The sequence below is a fragment of the Nothobranchius furzeri genome, chromosome 1 (genome assembly GCF_043380555.1).
Source record: "Nothobranchius furzeri strain GRZ-AD chromosome 1, NfurGRZ-RIMD1, whole genome shotgun sequence".
Taxonomy (NCBI): Eukaryota; Metazoa; Chordata; class Actinopteri; order Cyprinodontiformes; family Nothobranchiidae; genus Nothobranchius; species Nothobranchius furzeri.
Window position 1 is genome coordinate 103583201 of NC_091741.1, and position 19722 is coordinate 103602922.

At 41.7% G+C, this 19722-nt stretch overlaps 1 protein-coding gene across 4 annotated transcripts in view; it reads left to right on the plus strand.

Moving 5' to 3' along the window:
* The window catches only part of LOC107391650 (centrosome and spindle pole-associated protein 1), a 74160-nt gene extending 54535 nt beyond the window's left edge, over positions 1-19625 (plus strand). For 3 of the 4 annotated variants that reach the window (XM_070552806.1, XM_070552804.1, XM_070552807.1), the window contains exons 23-27: positions 8044-8084; positions 8175-8235; positions 15993-16105; positions 16218-16330; positions 19434-19625. In XM_070552806.1, coding sequence (XP_070408907.1) covers positions 8044-8084; positions 8175-8235; positions 15993-16105; positions 16218-16325 — 323 coding nt within the window. In that variant the 3' untranslated portion in view covers positions 16326-16330; positions 19434-19625. Of the gene's footprint in view, positions 1-8043; positions 8085-8174; positions 8236-15992; positions 16106-16217; positions 16331-19433 lie in introns of those variants that run through there. The other variant, XM_070552809.1, reaches the window with a different exon arrangement.
* The last annotated feature ends 97 nt before the right edge of the window (positions 19626-19722 follow it).

Below are 19722 nucleotides of genomic sequence, written 5' to 3' on the forward strand. Positions count from 1 at the left end.
AATGAACTTCAGAGCTGAATGATGATGGTAAATGACCCGAACTTGTTCAGCACCTTTCAGAGGCAGAGGACTCCAAAGTGCTTTACATTGCAGTGTATTCTTCATACGTCGATGATGATGACAGCTGCCCTCGGTCACACTGACAGATGCAAGGCTTTACGAGCACAGGCGCCGCCGGTCCCTCGACAACCACCAGCAGACATGGCGGGTTAGGTGTCTTGCCCAAGAGCACAACAGCAGTATCTCACATAATTTATTCTGGAAATAAAAAACATTATTTGAACTTCAGCTTAATCCATTTCTTTATTATTTTTTTTACACAGTTTAGTAAAAAGTTTTTACCTGACATGTTTCTAAAGCCTCTTGTCATCATCAGAGTTCGCTGGTGTTGGTGGAGTCACTTCCGTTTATCCGTGGGCGAAACATTTTGAGAAGATAAACACAGAATGAACGTTCTAAAGAGTTAACTTCAGCTTCTTAACAAAATTCTCTACACGAGGTTTGAAAGTGGGCAAATCATTAATCACGACACCCAGATATTTATACGTGTGAACCATCATTATGTCTTCACACTCGAGTGATAGCTGACAGAATCATTTGGACTCGCCTCCTTAAACAACATGAGCTTAGTTTTATCTGCACTGAGAACAAGTTTAAGCTGAAGTTATGATTACTGTACAGAATCAATGTCTCAGTGTTTCTGCAACTATAAATAACTGTCATCAGCATAAAAGTGCAGTGGCCTCATTTATCAACCGTACTCAGACCATGTGTAGGAACAGCATCTAGTGGTAGAATGGGGAACACTGAAGGTCTCAGTTGCTGTTCCTCATCCACTAATTATTTCACCCATTACATAAATATGGTAGAAAAACAGCCGAGTCACATGACTGGAGCTAAAACCAGAAAGGAATCTAACTTTGTAGAACGGTTGTCATGTTTTTGTAATCACTATTTTTTCTCTTTCCAATTCTATTATGTTTTTAATCTTATTAATTAGTTAATATTATTTTTAATGATATTATATTTTTGTCCTTATAAATATAAAAGAACATTCCTATATTATTATGCAGGGTTTGTCAGAGCTCCTCTCTAGAGCGATGCTGGGATTTGGGATCCCAGATAAACCGCACAAATCCCATTCCATGTTCTATTTTACATCTATAAGAACCTCATTCTTGTAAATAAGAATCCCAATTTAGACTTGAATCAATTTTTTTCAGCACCTCTACTGGTAATGCACAAATGACAGCGTCTGAGAATGAGGAGAGCAGGAGGGCTGAGCTATGTTCTATAACAGAACGGTCTTAATATCGCTTTATTTGTACTTTTAGAATTTATTTTACATCAAAGCAATTCGGGCTATTTGAGTCATATTAATAATCATTTTAACTCGTAAAATAGTTTTGATTTTCCTCCCATTTAATCCTAAGAAAGACTAACATGTTTAAAAATCTTCTGTGTATATGTGTGTGTATATATATATATATATATATATATATATATATATATATATATATAACTTTTTTAGATGTTGAGGAAAAAATGAATGCCAATGTGGCATGATGATATCAACAATATGTAAAATTAGCGTGTGACATCACCTGGCTACGTCTGGGTGTTTCTGGGTCAACTTCGGCTACTTTTTGTTGGGGGAGTTTGCAACACTGGGGGCAGCAGAGAGAGCAGTGAAGTCCACTAGTCGACTAGTTCATACAACCCCTATTGCTCCCCAGAGTGTTCTGCAGCATAATCAGCACGTTCTCTTTGAACTTGATATCAAATTTTCGCCTCCTCTTTGTCTCCGCACTTGCCATGGTTAAAGTTACCCTCTATCACTGGCAAATCAAAAGTGAGACGGATGACACAACCGCCCCCCTGTGGTACTTGCTTGTTACCACATTCCACCCGGCCACAATAAAAAAAACGGCCATTATTCACCTCCGCCAACTCCGACACCGGCCAAAATATGATACCCGGCCGTTAATGAATGCAGGCCAATATTAGAGGATTTACGGTAATTACTTTTTAAAAGTAACGTTCCCAACACTGCTTACAGGTGCACTGCTTTTTGCAAGACCACACTATCCATTAAGGGGACTAAATATTGGAATAGTATACCACTCAGCATGAGACTCAAAATCATACAGTTCCTTCAAATTCAAACTTAAACAATGGTTGAAACCAAACCTGTATCCATCAGTAATTTGTCCTCACAGTGGTACTTTACTGCTTTTATTACCTGCCTAGGGACTGCAGGTGTAAATTAGCACTGGTATTACAATCTGGCATATTTTCTGATGCAATGTATTGTTCAAGTTCTTTAATCTGCACTGTCCCTAAGAAAGCAAGCAAGGCATGCCATGCCATGGAAATTCAAGAAATGCATACCTTTCCAAACTCACTCTAGTCAATAAACACAATCCCAGAATATTTTTTTCCACCATAAACAACATGTTAAACCGTACGTCCAATTCACTTCAGAAAACCCCCTCAAATGCTCTCTGTCAGGAGTTTGCAGCCCACTACAGAGGGATGGGGCGACAGTGGCACAGGAGTTAATTGCTCGCCCCGTAATCGGAAGGTTGCTGGTTCGAGTCCTGCTCAGTCTGTCGCTGTCGTTGTGTCCTTGGGCAAGACACTTAACCCACGTTGCCTGCTGGTGGTGGTCGGAGGGACCGGTGGCGCCAGTGCTCGGCAGCCTCGCCTCTGTCAGTGCGCCCCAGGGCAGCTGTGGCTACATCGTAGCTCATCACCATCAGTGTGTGAATGTGTGTGTGAATGGGTGAATGACTGATTGTGTTGTAAAGCGCCTTGGGGGGTTCCAGGACTCTAGAAGGCGCTATATCAAATACAGGCCATTTACCATTTACCATTTACCATCAGAAGGAATATTTTACCCTCCCTAAGCAATAAGGTTTTAGATGAATCTGAATGTGTGTCTATACCAGAGGAAACACTGGACAGTTTTGTCCTGTTAGAAGCTGAGACTCTTGATAAAGTTTTCTCCTCAGTGAGACCCAGCACATGTTTTCTGGACCCAAATTCAACTTCGTTTTTTAAACAATTTTATGGATCTTTAGTGATGAGATTTTAACCCTGATGAATTGCTCCCTTCAGACGGGGGTCTTTCCTGCTGCCTTTAAAGGGGCGATGGTGTGACCTCTGTTGAAGAAGAGCAATTTAGAGTTTAATGAATTAAAAAATTATCAACCGGTATCTAACTTACAATTTCTTAGCAAATTTTTAGAAAAGTTGGTTTTAAATCAACTAAATTATTTTATAAACACTCATAATGTCCTAGAGAAATTTCAGTCTGGTTTTAGGGTGAACCACAGCACAGAGACGGCCCTTTTGAAGATTTTAAATTATTTTAGATTGAATTATGATAAACGGAAGGTGATGGTAATGGTTCTACTGGATCTAAGTGCTGCCTTTGATACAGTAGACCACACTATTCTTTTAACCCATTTAAAACAGATTGGCCTCTGGTGCTGTACATAGATGGTTCACATCCTACCTTCCAGACAGGACTTTTATGGTGAGTTTAAATAACTGTTCCTCGAGGGTCCATGGGATCACATGTGGTGTGCCCCAGGGTTCAATTTTAGGCCCACTGCTTTTTAACCTTTATATGCTCCCTCTTGGCTGTGTCATTAGGAGACTTGGAGTCAATTTTCACAGTTATGCTGATGATACACAGTTGTACATCTCCGTGTCTCCTGATGACTCTTGGCCAATGGATGCACTTTTTAACTGCTTAGACATCAAATCCTGAATGGCAGAGAACTTTCTCCAGCTCAACCAGGACAAAACTGAAGTTTTAGTCATTGGTCCTGAGGCCCAGAGAGAGAAACTTTTACCAAAATTACAATCTCTGTCTTTTAATCCTTCTGAACAAGTGAAGAACCCGGGTGTGATTTTTGACTCTGAGCTGACTTTTATCCACCACATTAAAAACATCACAAAAATAGGTTTTTATCATCTAAAGAACATCGCCAGAGTCCGCCCTATTCTCTTTTGGACCAATAGTGAGATGCTGATGCATGCTTTTATCACCAGTAGAATAGACTACTGTAATGCCCTGCTTTCTGGTCTTCCCCAAAAGAGCATCTCAGGCTTACAACTTCTAGAAAACTCAGCAGCACGTGTCCTGATGAAGACCAGGAGGCGGGAGCACATTACACCGGTTTTAGAATCATTGCATTTGCTCCCTGTATGTTTTAGGATCAATTTTAAGGTTCTTCTAATGGTTTTTAAGTGTCTTAATGGTCTTGGGCCTTCTTTTCTCTCAGAACTGCTTTTACCGTATGAACCCTCACGGCCTCTGCGCTCCTCTGGCAGGCATCTCCTGGTCATCCCTAAAATCAGGACACCACTCACTGCGAAGCGTCCTTCCAGTATTACGGCACTCGCCTCTGGAACGATCTGCCAGAGGGCCGCAGGGCCGCAGAGAACGTTCATGTTTTTAAGTCCAGGCTCAAGACCCACCTTTTTAGGTTAGCTTTTATCTAATTATTTACTATTGTTTTATTTCTCGTTTGACATGATTATACACTGCTCACAAGAATTAAAGGAACGCTTATTTTATTGGGCCTGGCATGAAATCAATTAAACCTGTCTGATAATTTCCTGGTTGATTAAGCAGCTGAGGGCATTGTTAATCACTTTCAGTTGTATTGGTGTTCATGGACTTAACGACTGATGCACTCAAGTGGCAACAATTACCAAACCTTCCAAACAGGACTGGTTTAACATGTAGAGGTCATTTCAAGTTTCTCCCTCTTGATCTTTTTCAGCTGGTTTTCCACTCGTGCTAGTTTTGGCTCTCTACTGGCAGTATGAGGTGATTTCTTAACCCTACAGAAGTTCCACAGGTTATCCAACTTCTCCAGGATGGCACATCCACACGTGCTGCAGCAAGAAGGTTTAATGTGTCTCCCAGCACAATCTCCAGAACATGGAGGAGATTTCAGGAGACTGGTGGTTATTCTTGGAGAGCTGGTCAGGGCCGTAGAAGGTCCACAACCCATCAGCAGGACCGATACCTTCTCCTTTGTGCAAGGCGGTACAGGCTGAGCACTGCTCGTGCCCTACAGAATGACCTCCAGAGGGCCTCTGGTGTGAATGTCTCTACCCAAACAATCAGGAACAGACTTCATGAAGATGGCCTGAGGGCCCGACGTCCTGTAGTGGGCCCTGTGCTCACTGCCCAGCACCATAGAGCTCGACTGGCATTTGCTCAAGGACACCAGAATTGACAAGTCCGCCACTGGCACCCTGTACTTTTTACAGACGAGAGCAGGTTCACCCTGAGCACCTGTGACAGACGTGAAAGAGTCTGGAGAAGACAAGGAGAATTTTATGCTGCTTGCGTCGTTCCACATGACAGGTTTGGTGGTGGGCCAGTGATGGTCTGGGGAGGCATATCCATGGAGGGACGCACAGACCTCTACTGCCTAGGAAATGGTGCTCTGACTGCCATAAGGTATCGAGATGAAATCCTTGAACCCTTTGTCAGACACTACGCTGATGCAGTAGGTCCTGGTTTTCTCCTAATGCACAACAACGCCCGGCCTCATGTGGCAAGAGTATGCAGGCAGTACCTGCAGGATGAAGGAATTGAAACAATTGAATGGCCTTCACGATCCCCTGACTTAAACCCAACAGAACATCTGTGGGACATTATGTTTCAGTCCATTAGGCGGCGCCAGGTTGCTCCTCAGACTGTACAAGGGCTCAGGGATGCCCTCACACAGATCTGGGAGGAAATGCCCTAAGACACCATCTGTTGTCTCATTAGGAGCATGCCCCGACCTTGTCAAGCATGCACACAAGCTCGTGGGTGCCACAAAAGATACTGAAAAGCAATTTGAGTTGCAGAAATTAAGTTTTTGAAATAATGGACTAGCCTGCCACATCTTCATCTCACTCCCGATTTTAGGGTGTCTACACAACTGAACGCTCTGTAGGCTGATAACTTTTATTTCCATCAAAAGACTTGGCATCCTTTTGTTCCTAAGACATTGCCCTGTCGTTATTTGTATAGATATCCAACTTCATATTGAGATCTGATGTATCTAATGTGTTTCTTTAAAGTGTTCCTTTAATTTTTGTGAGCAGTGTATTTTATTACTGGCTTTGCATGTTTTAAATGATTATATTTTAGCATTGTTTCATTATTTAATAATATTATTATTTTACTATCTATATGATTTTATTTATTACTTATTTTCTTATTTTTGTCATTTATATTAGCTTTTATTTTCATATTTTTACTCATTTTAATTCAGTTTTTTTCTCTGTAGGGGTGCTCTGCCCCAGGGAGCGGTGGTAGACTGTTGCTTCCTGGGCGCTCTATAGGTAGTATTTAAGTGGAGGTGGGGGTATATGCTCCCCCTCCTCTGAGTGGCCTGACTCCATTAATTGTTTGCTCACTGCTGGTTTCTTGTTCTTTTTTCAAAGCTAGCCAGTAGATTTTCAGCTCAAGAGCAGCATGGTGTGGAAAGATATATTTATTTTTTATTCACATGAAAAGGCCTGTTGGAACATGCAAAGGTGAAAATATCAGCTTTGTCTTTATTCTTTTTGGGGACAATAGAAAACTGTCAATGGAAGAAGTGGAATTAAGAGTTTACAGTTAGCCCTAGGTTACATTGGGCCTCGTCACTGCCATCATTGGAATGGGTGTGTGGCTGTTGTGCTGTAAAGCACCTTGGAGGTTATAGGATTCTAGAAGTCATCATAAATATTCTTTCATTCATTCTTTCTATTCTTTCATTCTCCAGCCTTCAGAGAGTACAGACGCTTTTTTCTCAGCTCCCTTATCGGCTTCCCCAAGGCTCTTGTCCTGTCTGCCTACAGAGCACTTCTCTGCATTTCTCCTGAAACCACTACTCTTTTTTTGGAAATATGGACTTAATTAATTGGTCATTCAACGTGATTGACAAAATTTTCTCTACGATGAGAACGGAGAAGGGGGCTCCCACCTGTCCCGAGGGGACATTCGCATCGGGATATGCACTCGATTCTTGGGAGGTCTGGCGAATCGTGTGCCTCTCTCAGCTGTCCATCGAGGACGTGGAAGATTTGTGGATATTCGGCCTGATGATCACTGGATTTCTTCTGATTGGAGTGGGAGGATATCTGGTTTTCTGGAAATTTGGGAAGACGGGAGCGATTGGAGTGCGACCCGTACCCACGGAATGTGCCGCTCGTGCGGTGACCTCACAGACTGGGACGTTACTCGAGGTGAACCGTAAGCTGGACAATGTCCTTGCGGCGTTGCCTGTGTTAGTGCGCAAGATGGATTTGATCTCGGAGAGGGTCGCCGGACGATGCGGGGATGTGGAATGTAAAATTGGCTTCACTGGTGGACATGAATGACCACTTAGAGACTACAAGACGGAGGGGAAGATTATCTCTGTCTACCCTAAACAAAGTTATGTTTATCCTTATCTGACGCCATAGCAGCCTCTCAAGGCTGCCTCAACACACCCCCACAAAAGGAGGAATGCCGACAGATGCTGTGTCCCGACCTTCACCCTCTCCCTTCAGGCTATATCTGCAGGGACCTCATTGTGCTCTCTGTTCCTTATCTCTCCCTCCCACCTGTTGTTCTGCAGCTGGTCGATGCGCCGCAGTGGCAGCTCCCATTGGAGGCTTCAGGATCCCGCCCACCCCCACCTCCCCATTGGACTCTGATGTTGTACACGTGCTGTCTGTGCTTCCATGTCGGGTGTTTTTTTGCATTAGAGTGCTACACCCTGCTGGTGTAACCCTGTTAATGCCTTTTTTTTCCCCTCCCTGAACTTTCCTCATGTAACACCCTTTTCATCTAACTATTAAGGTAGCGCGACTCATGTTGCGAATGACCGCAGTAACCAATTCTTGTTATGTGTCTTACCCACGTATGTCTGATCTTTGAATTGTGTGTGCTGAAACTGAATTTCATTTCTCTGTATGTCCTGCACATGTGGAGAATATGACAATAAATGACTCTTGACTCTTGAAATACAGGACATTTACCTTTTTGTGTTGCAGATGATTTTGACCTGTTCCCTCCCCACCAAAATGATTATTTGGTAAGATATTTGAAATTTAATGTCATAACACATCCTCTTTGTTGTAACTGTAATGGAATTAAGTTGTGAGCACAGTTTTGTATGTTGCAGAGAAATTTGATGGGGTCATCCAGAAGAGGATTTCTTCTTGAGTCAGAGAGCGCTTTCATTGGTAAGACCTAAAAAACACAGTGTTTGCCTTACATAGGCGTAGCCATGGTGGCCCGCCACACCTACAAGATCCCGTTTTATAGAATTGGTTTTTTTGCACTGTTTCCCGAAGAGGCAGTGGGAACTACTCTGTTTGTTGCTTGTGATCACAGCCGGCAGGCAGCAAGGAGGAGGAGGCAGGGCAGGGTGGTTACAGCTAGGGATGAGCCGCGGATAAAGCATTTTTGACGAATACGAGCATGAAATGGGTAAAACTCGTAAATATCTGTAATCATGCTGAAGAAAAATCCTCATTGGGTAACTGACTGCCTTCATGCTCTGTGATAGGCCAGTCACATGGAGCGCCCCCCCCCCCCCCCCCCCCCTCTACACACAAAACTGTGCTCCGGCACGCACGCACGCACGCACGCACACACACACACACACACACACACACACACACACACACAGACAGACAGTAACAGATCTCTCTGTGCTTGCTTCACCGTTGCTCACGTTTCTTCAGAACTCCCTAGGTTTTCTTCAGCTCGCCTCTTTTTCGATTTAATATTTAAAGTAACTTTTTTCGTAACGTATGTGAGCTGAAAACGGCTCGTGCTGCGTCGGTCACTGCCTCCGCTCCGGTCGGGTTTTTTTTTAAAATTATTTTAACACCACCACCCACCCCCCATCCTCGTCTCTCTCTCTCTCTCTCTCTCTCTCTCTCTCTCTCTCTCTCTCTCTCTCTCTCTCTCTCTCTCTCTCTCTCTCTCTCTCTCTCTCTCTCTCTCTCTCTCTCTCTCTCTCTCTCTCTCTCTCTCTCTCTCTCTCTCTCTCTCTCTCTCTCTCTCTCTCTCTCTCTCTCTCTCTCTCTCTCTCTCTCACACACACACACACACACATACATACATCAACATTGTTTTGTTTAACTGTGTGTGGGGAAAAATGCCAACAACATTAGGAAAAATCAGTTTAATCAAATTAAAATAAAAAAAAGTTGTGTCTGGTTCTAGTATTTCATATTTCCTAGTTCCTACTGCATGAGTTCAGATGCATTAATTCATGCACTTAAATATTAATGTTCTGATTTTACTGAAAAACTTGTTCTGTAATAGTTCCTTTACTATTGTGATCAAAAATATTTATTCTCAGTTCTGAGGCTGCTCTGTAAATAGTTTTCAAATAAACAATACACATAGCAACTTCTGATCAATCCAAATCAATTTCAGATTTAAAATAATGTATTGATGTAAACCACGCCCACTAATTTCCAAATAATAAATAAGAGGTGCATTCATCTGTGTATCTCCTTTGATCCGCATTAGTGATGTTTTCAGCACCAGAACAATGAAGTAAAGAAACAGATTCCTGAGTTTATATTAGTAATTTTATTTATTAGGTGCATCTGACCTGTTCTATTTTTCTCTGAAATGAGATCAAATCAGTGCTTCTATGGGTTGTCTCCTCTCTGCACTAGAAATATTTACTTTATTATAATGTTCACTGTAATGAATCTTGATGTTCTTAACAAATAAATTAAATCAAAGATATTGGTCAATAATTCCAAATATGTAAATTTGTGTTTCAGTCATTTTTATACTGGCTAAAAAATACTTCATTAAGTCTACTAAGCAGGGGTGTAGAACGTTTTTAATAGGGCCAGCCCAGTAATGATCGTGGTCCAAAATACAGGGGGCAGAAAGTCAAATAAAGGGGGGCAGAAGGAGATGTTTTTCCAGACGCCAAGAAAAATTAAATGCCAAACACCCCCTGCAAAGTGTGTCACTAGAGTTTAAAACAAAAATTATTCTTGTGCAAATATTGGTGTACTCACCTTTAATACTAGTTATTAAAATGCAGCAGTTGCTGGATTGGTGCAGTTCAAAGTGGAGTGCATCAAATAAAGCAATATTAACATAAAGGTGTGACGTGTCATAATCCCCAACCCCCCAAATTGGTGGGATCCGTACCGGGCTTTTGAGAATTGGGAGTGATACAAGCAGTTTTCAATGCTGATGGAACAACACCGGTACTGAGGGAGGAGTATATGATAGATATGAGAGGGACCAGTGATGGAAGGCAAGCTTTAAGTAGCACTGTGGGGAGAGGGCCAAGCTGACAGGAGGATGATTTAGATTCCCTGATGATATTTGATATCTCAGCTGCAGATGGGAGAGTGAAACTTGAGAATAAATGACCTGAAGTTGTCAGGATGGGCTCAGCCTCTGAATGAGAATCTCCGGCAGTGTGGAGTTGTTGGTGGATATTTGAGCTTTTGGATGTGAAGAAGGACATGAGGGAGTTGAAATAGTCAGAGGAAACCATCCTGTTAAGCAATAAATCAGGAGGCTTTGTAATTTTGGAAAACAGTGAAAAGAGGGTCTTGGAGTTACCTTTACTCGAGCTGATTAAATTAGAATGATAAAGCGATTAAGCTGTGTGAATGGAGTCTTTATAATGCAACAAATGATTCTTATATAGATCTTTATGGACAGCTTTCTTAAACAGACGTTCCAATCTGCGTCCTTCGGACATAGGACAGTGTAGTTCGTGGGTAAACCAAGGAGCTGAGCGGTTAAATGAGATAGATCAATGCTTAAGTGGGGCAAAAGTATTTACAATGTTATGTAAATTAAAATTATAGTTAAAAACAAGATCATCAGGTGATGAGGAAGTGTGAGCAGGCTGTAGATCAGATATTGCAGCACAGAATTCGTCAGGATTTATATTGCTGATTTCTCTAAATGCAATGTTGCGAGGGATGAGGGTTTTAGAAGCCTTTACAGTTACATTAAACAAGATTAACTTATGATGTGAAATAGGAAAATAACTAGCTTTGCATTGGGCAGGGGTAATAGCTGAACAGCAGACCAGGTCCAGAATATGGCCTTTAGAGTGAGTGGGGAAGTTTATATACTGGTGGGAGTCCAAAAATGTTAGACAGGAGGTAAAATCTCTGGTAAGAAGATTAGCTTCATCCATGTGAATGTTAAAATCACCAACGATTATTGAGTTATTGAGTGAAATGAAGTCATTATTAGGATATTGGCATGTTTCAGTCACGCAGAGAAAGTCAAGTTTGTGGTCAGAAAGGAGATCGTGGACGAGATGCTCTTTCCTCATAAGAGAGCGAATGTTCAGTAGACCGAAGTTAATGCTGGAGTTGCCGTGTTTGACCATGTGATCAGCTGACCTGGCAACTTGGGCAAACATGCTGTGATTGATAATCCGAGTCTTTGCATTGGGAGGACGCCGGGTTTTGGTCCAGAAGAAGCTAACTGTGCCAGGATTTTGGACACAGAAACTTCGTCGGGATCCTCGATGAATACAGCTGCGGCGTGGCTGGAAGGCGATGTCTGGATGGAGGTGAAGGGCTGCTGGTGGAGGGAACGGCAGGTAAAAGCTCAGCCACAAAAGTTTGTTAGCGGAGTAATGAAGAAGAGGGAGGCTACCTACTCATTCACCAGGGTAAACCCCAACACACAGGCATCAAGATGGTGGGCAACAAGTATGCCCACCCCTGCTCCGCACCTCTCATTGGGAGCAAACTGTCCGTCGCCTCAGGAGAGGAAGGCAGCAACTCGCTCCCACTGTTTACAGTGGGGATGGGGAACTGCTGACGTCAACTAGGGCTATGGTCGGATGGTGGAAGGAATACTTTGAGGAGCTTCTCAATCCCACCTACGCGTATTCCGAGGAGGAACCAGAGCCGGGAGGCCTGGGGATGGACTGTCCAATCTCGGGGGCAGAAGTTGCTGAGGTAGTGAAACAACTACACAGCGGCGGAGCCCCGGGGGCGGATGAGATTCGTCCTGGGTATCTCAAGGTTATGGATGTTGTAGGGCTGTTGTGGTTTACACGTCTCTGCAACATTGCGTGGTCATCAGGGGCAGTTCCTGTGGAGTGGCAGACCGGGGTGGTGGCCCCATCTTTAAGAAGGGTGACCTGAGGGTGTGTTCCAACTATAGGGGGATCACACTCCTCAGCCTCCCTGGAAAGGTCTACTCCAAGGTACTGGAGAGGACGGTATGATCGATAGTTGAATCTCAGATTGAGGAGTAGCAATGTGGTTTTCGTCCTGGCCGTGGAACTGTGGAGCAGCTCTATACCCTTGCAAGGGTGATGGAGGGGGCATGGGAGTTTGCCCAACCAATCCACATGTGTTTTGTGGATTTGGAGAAGGCTTATGACCGTGTCCCCATGGGCAGCCCTTATCTCCACGTGTTGAGTCAAGCCTTTGGGATCACTAACAGGGTTGGGAACCGGACCTCAAATTCCTGACAGGAGTGTAAATGGTCAGTAGATCATCTATGTGTCGCGGAGCTAGGCCATAGTCTCATAACCATGAGTAAATAGGACCCAAGTATTCAGCCAACACCAGAATGAATTAGTAATAGTTTTTATCTGTTGAGGACTTGTTGTTCTGCCCCAGATGCCGGGCACAGGAACAGTTTGCTGAGCTGCTAAGATTTTCCTGGCGAGCAGCACTTGAACAAAAACAGAGCAGTTGGTTAGCGATCTCTCACCATGGCAGAGACAACACAGAAGGCGTGGTCCTGAAAGCAGTCCAGGTTGGAACACGGGGGGGTCAGATATTAGGGAGGCACCAGGGTCCAGCAGGCAGAAGGGAGTCAGAGAGCAGGCAGGGGTTGATAGCCAGGAGGTCCAGGTCGGTGAGGATAAGCAGGCAAAGGGCAGGAGGCCTGGGGACAGAAACAGGGTCAAAAACGTAGAAGAGCTTGGCTTGGCTTGGCTTGGTAAAGGCTGAATTTCGTCAGCAGGAGCTTCAGATAATCTGGCACAGAGCGGTGGCTGGATGAAGCTTATATCCTGGAGAGCACAGGTGGAGATGATTAGACAGACAGTCCTGAGTAGACAAGCAACAGGTGAGCATAGTTAGGTGGGGCACAGCAATGCAGAGAGGCAGGATCACTCAGGATCATGACACAGAGAGATTTCAAAAAGAGCAACTCCTTAAACTGGATCCTCCAACAAATAGGAAGTTAGTGAAGAGAAGCAAACACTTAACTAAGTACATTTTATTTATACTGCACTTATCACATACAAAATGCTTCACATAGATGAAAACTAAATCAAACATAAAGAGCTCAAAACAGAAATAGATTAACATAGAAAAATAAAGTAAAATAAATGAAAAATGTAACAAATTTGAGTTAAAAATAAGAAAACAAAAGAATTTGGTAAAAGAAGCTTGAAATAAAAGGGTCTTCAGCTGGTTTTTAAAAGTGTCCAGACTGCCAATGCTACGTAAGGATAAAGGAAGATCATTCCAAATTCGGGGTGCAACAGTCAGGAAGGAGCGATCACCTCAACTTTTATATCTGGTGATATGAGAGTTATGTGATTGCACTTCCTTGTACCAGTTAGCAAATGTGCTGCCGCATTCAGGGCAAACAGTAGGTGATGTAAAGAGGAGCGTTCCAGGCCATAACACAGGGAGTAGCAGTGGTTCAACTAACAAGAGATAAACAGATGGATAACATATTCAAAGACAGTTGCTAGTAGATATTGTTCGACCCTTGCCAGTTGTCTTAAAATGATAAAAACCAGACTGAACCACTGCACTTACAGATGTAGTGTACCGAAGGACAAAAATGTGGTTATTTGTCCTCTGTAAGGTGAAAGGTCATCGCACAGAGTGTCCAGGCTGTTCCCCCTGCACTCGTCTCCAAACCAGTAAACACACCGCTCTACGACCTTGTTGCCAAGAAGGGAAGCCATAACAAACCCTTCTCCTGAATTCCCTTATTTTAGCAGAAAGCAAACCGGCAGAGTAAACATCATCTTCCTTAAATCATAAATAGCTTTACCACTTTATAGGCTGATATAATCAGATTTTGTTGAATGAACAAGATGTTTAAATCCAAAGTGTTTTAATAATGTGTGCATTAATCAATGATGTGTTAAAATAAATATTTTTCCTGTGATGATAAATTTCAGGTTTTAAATGGCACCAGATTAATATTTGTTGATTTAATAATTTAATGTCAGTATATTCACACCTCATAATAATTGTTGAATTAATGTTTTATCATTCACTCCACATAAATGTGTAAGAACATTTTCACTCCACATTAAGAAATAACCTCTAAGTATCTTGAGTGAAGGCGTTCTCTTGAGGTCTTTGGTACCGCCTTTAAAACATGTCAGATTCTGATTTGTCTAAAATTCATAAACAAACATCTTAGGTGTGTTCTTGCTGTGTTGTTTCTCTAATTCCATGCTGTAGTTCTTTTTTTAAAACACAGAGCAGTTCTGTTTACCTGTTTTCCCGCTACGTTTCGTTTGCGGCTGCAAACTTCCTCAGGCAAAAGTTGATGAATACAGAAATCACTTCCTGATCTAGTGAGTTCTCCAGATGCCTCTGGGTTCGGCAGACTGGTGTGTGCAAGCATTTGGAACCATTGTCTCTTTTGACCCCAAGGTCAAAGTCTCTCTGCCGCGCTTGTGAGTGATATCAGTAGCGGCTCTTTTAGGAGCCACCCAGCACCTCGTCTGACCTGCAGACCCTGGTTGCATCTCATGGCCGGACTAGAAATCTGAATTCAAAGAGAACTACGACTCTTTGGGATTCCTGTTACCATGACGTCACCACTCTGGCTGCCTTTTGTTCGGACCGCTGAGAGCGACCGTCACCCAAAGCTACTGTAGAATCTGCACGATGGTGTCGGATGGTTTTATGAATAATCTCTAGCTTATCAAACCATACAGCCAAACTGATTTTACAACCCAGACATCACAAGATCTCTCAGGTACTTACAAGATTCTGCTAAAACATCACATCACCGGTTATCCTGTACAACCATCATCTCCATGCTGTCATTCTTTTTTTAAAACACAGAAACGGTTTCGTTACCTGTTTTGTCGCTACGTTTCGCCGGCAGTCCTCTGTTGCCCGTGGATAAACGGAGAAGGAAGTGACGCGCCACCATCAGCGTCAGCCTGAGGAAGCCTGCAGCCGCCGGCGAAACGTAGCGACAAAACAGGTAACGAAACCGTTTGTGTTTTAAAAAAAGAACGACAGCATGGAATTGGAACTAATACACAGCAAGAACACACCTAAGATGTTCAACCATCATCTCATTCATACTTTGGCCTGTATACTCATTAGATAGGAAAATAGAATTTAATTCATTTTAATAACTGTATCCTTGACTCTGTCTGAATTAATATGAAGTGTGTGTACCCTGAATAGTACAATAACCTAGAGTAATCTAAATCAGTTAAAGATCAATCAGATTCATATTTCATATTTATATGAGATATCACATCTTATTGATCACCTAACAAATATGTAGTCAGTCCTCGCTGCTACACACATATTTTAGCCTTTTATTTTATTCACTGGGGTAAACCTCCGTATGTGAGCTGTCTTTAGTGAGAGCAAAGACAATATTATTGTACATCTTTGCAAAGACAAAAGATTTAGAATTACATTTTTGTGATGCCCACATTTTTGCACCTGCCTAATTCTGTTTAAACATTAATTGTTCTTTCTGCAAATCCTATAAGCCTTGTTTCAATTCACAGATATCACTGTGTGTTTCTCCCGTATGACATATTTACCTGAAATCGTTTATGATTTATACCGGAAAATCATAAAGATTAACAAGGCTGTTTCCCAAACATGACTTGAAACGTTTATTTTTGTTTGTTTGTATGTTTGTTTTGGTTTTTTTCGTTTTTGCTTCTTGTTCACTCTCGTCTCTACCAGTGTGTATAGCAAAGTGACATGACGTGTTTTCTTGTGGTGTTGAGACCCGTTAGGTGAAGCTTCTCCAGCGCCCCAAACTCCAGAACCCAACAGAATTGATCAGCTGCCAGCCAGGGTGAGGAGAAGATTGGCCAGACAGTCCCAGCTCTGTCATCAGGTACACTACATAAATGAAAACCCTTTGGTCCTTTCTTGTCCACTTGAGTTTCCATGAAGCTGCATCCTTGTGTTGTTAAGTCTATCTCTTCGGGTTTTCTTCTGACCTCCAGGAAGTTGCTGCTTCCAGCCAACCTGATGGCCCTCAGGATGACTACCTTAGATCTTTAGGTGTCAGGATGCAGCAAGAAGCAGACTTAAGAAGTGAGCAGAGGAAATGAAACAGGTCAGCTGATGGCATCTAGCATAGACAAAATAACCCTAAAACATAAAAATCTGGTGGCGCTTCCATTTTTAGGAACAGTATGATCAAGTGTTTATATAATCCTGGAAAATAGCAATTTATATACAAAATACATCAGATGATTGTTTAGACTCCACCGTAGAAGTTGATTTTGATTTGATTTTGATTTATTTTGACAATGAAAAACAATACACAAGTAAATATTAATAAATGTGACGGAGAAATTGCCAAAAACCCTCAAGGAGCTTATTGTGTGGCAAACTCCAAATAAGCAATAAAATCTGACATTTAAAAAAAATTGAGATTTGAAACTTTTGAAAAAATAACTACAAAAAATGTTAGTTATTAATACAGTACTATTTGCTTTCCTTCCTACTGACCTTATTTACAAATCAAAATTTAAAACTCACTAAATTAAAATGTTAGTTTAATCTTTTCAACAGCATCAGTTTTACGGCCTTTTTAAATTGACTTTTTGTAAGTTCTGCAAATGATGCAGGAAGACTTGTCCATACCTTCGATCTTCAATGGAGAACATTAAACTGAGTCAGGGTTGTACAGGAGTACGTTGGCCTAATGAGTGAACTGCTAAAGGTTGAATACTGATTAAATTCATTATTAAAAGAAAACGTATTGTGAAAGTGTCGAGGAAGTAACTTTTTTATAGGACTGTAAACAAATAATGCAACTTGAAGCTGATTAACTAAACACCGAGAATACTCGACTGGGCAAAGAGAAGTTGAGATGAGTGTCTGAGATTTACAATAAAAGTTATTCTCAAGGCTCGTTGTAAAGACAAATAGTGGAGTGCAGTTTAGTTGGAATGGTGCTAGCCCAAACAACATTACATTAGTTAATATATGGATACAACATTGAACGATAAAGCTAACTTTTTATTAATCAGGTGCCCAATTTTCCCGAGTATACCTGTAACTTTGGCAATTTTTTTTAGTAATGTCTCTAAGGCTCTAAGGTTACAATACTAGATAACTGCCTGTGCAGCGCTGAACATGTACCTGTTATTATTTTTCTTCAAATCATTCTAAGTTTTAGTGCTGCTGTAACAAGTGAATTTCCCCACTGTAAGATCAATGAAGTCTATTCTATTTTATTCTAATGTGGGGTTTCTAGGATGGTAAATGGCCTGTATTTGATGTAGCACCTTCTAGAGTCCTGGAACCCCCCAAGGTGCTTTACAACACAATCAGTCATTCACCCATTCACACACATTCACACACTGGTGGGGATGAGCTACAATGTAGCCACAGCTGCCCTGGGGCGCTCTGACAGAGGCGAGGCTGTCGAGCACTGGCGCCACCGGTCCCTCCGACCACCACCAGCAGGCAACATGGGTTAGCTGTCTTGCCCAAGGACACGACGACAGCGACAGGATAATGAATAGCCTACTAGGATGCCAAGAAAACAAGTACAGCTGACTTCCTTAGTGGGGATTTTATCAATTTGGATTGTCATTGAAGAGTTATGTGAACTAAATTTGTTACCAAATAATATAACATTTTTTTAATTTTTTTTTACGTTAAGTGACTGCTTTTTTTTTTTACTTGAACCAAGTAGATAGCTTGTCAGGTGCTTCATTAACTTCTTTGTAAGAGTGACCAGGTCTTTATGGGGGTGAAACACACTGGTATCATTTGCAAATAAGATTTTTGAAAGTTTATCTGGAACATTAGGGAGATTGTTGATGTATAAAATAAAAAGGGTCTCAGCATGGAGCCTTGAGGTAACCCTCACTGAAGAGGAAGGAGAGAGGATTCTAATCCATTATAGTTAACAGACCGATACCTATCAGTCAGTAACTGGTGAACCAGTCAAATGACTTGTGACATACACCAAGATATGAAAGTTTTTCCAACAAAATGGTATGATTAACAGTATCAAACACCTTTGAGAGATCCAGAAAAATACCTATAGTGCTTTCTTTTCCATATTTAGCTTGATATATTTCTGTCAGAAAATGAACAAGTGCCATGTAAATAGAATGCTTTGCCTAAAACCATGTTGATGAGTAAGTATGATGTTAACTTTTGTCCAGATATTCACTTAATCTCTTGTACACTATTTTTTGAGAACTTTGGAGACTGTTGGTAAAACCAAAATTGGCCTATAATTGTCAAAGATGGCAGGGTCGTCTTCTTTGTAAACTAGAGTTATTTTGGGAACAACTCCATTATCTAAGGAAAGATTGAAAATATTAAGTAAATGATTAGATAAATAAGACCAAATTAATTTCAACATTTTGCAATCAAGAGAAAAACTCATTGGGGGAATGAGAAACAGCGGCTCATCCCAACTCTAATCCCTAAATAATAAAACGACTATAGAATCCATCTTCAAAAAAATTATGATGTATAAATTAGAAAATGTTGATAACACCCATAAATGTATGTTCATTTCAGCCATCACGGCGTGCTACACGAAAGTATCCACAAAGAACAAGTACTTGGGCTGGTGGAGTCACCTGACTTTCAGGTCAAATTAACTTCCGATGTGGAGGTGCCGCAGATTCTAGTTTGCAGTAGAGCTCTGTGCGCCATCTTTTCTGCAGCTGGGTACTTCTCCAATGTAAGAAGGACAAAAGTAAAAGGGATTTTAAAAATGTGATTGGCCACAGATCTACTGGTTATGGACTGCTTACTCAAATGATGTCAAACAAGTGATCCAAACAGCGCGTCAGACCACTCGGCAAATGGCTGGTACGCCACATAGCCAGTCTGTCCTTGCTTATGACCAGCTTTAGCAAGTCTTTAAATGCCAGGACATCGAGACAAAGTTGGGAAAACGTTTTCCATCATGAGGTAGAAAGTGGCTTGCTAGTATCAACATACGCTGTCCTGACATCATTCATACATTCAACAGATAAGACAACAAAACCAGTCATATAAATGCTGCACGGCCCGCACATATAAATATTTTCTTTGATAAGATATAATATTTTTTATTTTAAGTTAATTTATCAAGTCACATTTTGTGTTTATTTACTACCTTATAATAGGCCTTAATTTGAGCTAATCTGATTTTCTGCCTTTCCTACCCCCTTGGACACTGGTATTGTTTTTGTCTACAGGACCTCAGGACATGTCTACTGACTTCTCCCCTGTGCATCTGAACCATAAGGGCTCGGTAGTTCCCTGGATGCAGCCAGAACCATCAGATTGACTGATGAGGAGGGAGCGGTTGGGATAGGACAATAATGGGAAACATCGTTCCTCTTAAACATCATGTTCTTATCTTGAATAACTGTTTGTGTGGCTAAGCTGGGTTTGTTTTTTATTTATGCCAGAAAAACTGCACCTCAGGATCTGAACTATTTTTAAAAGTTAAAATCAAAGAAGCTCGTGTGTTCATGAGTTAAT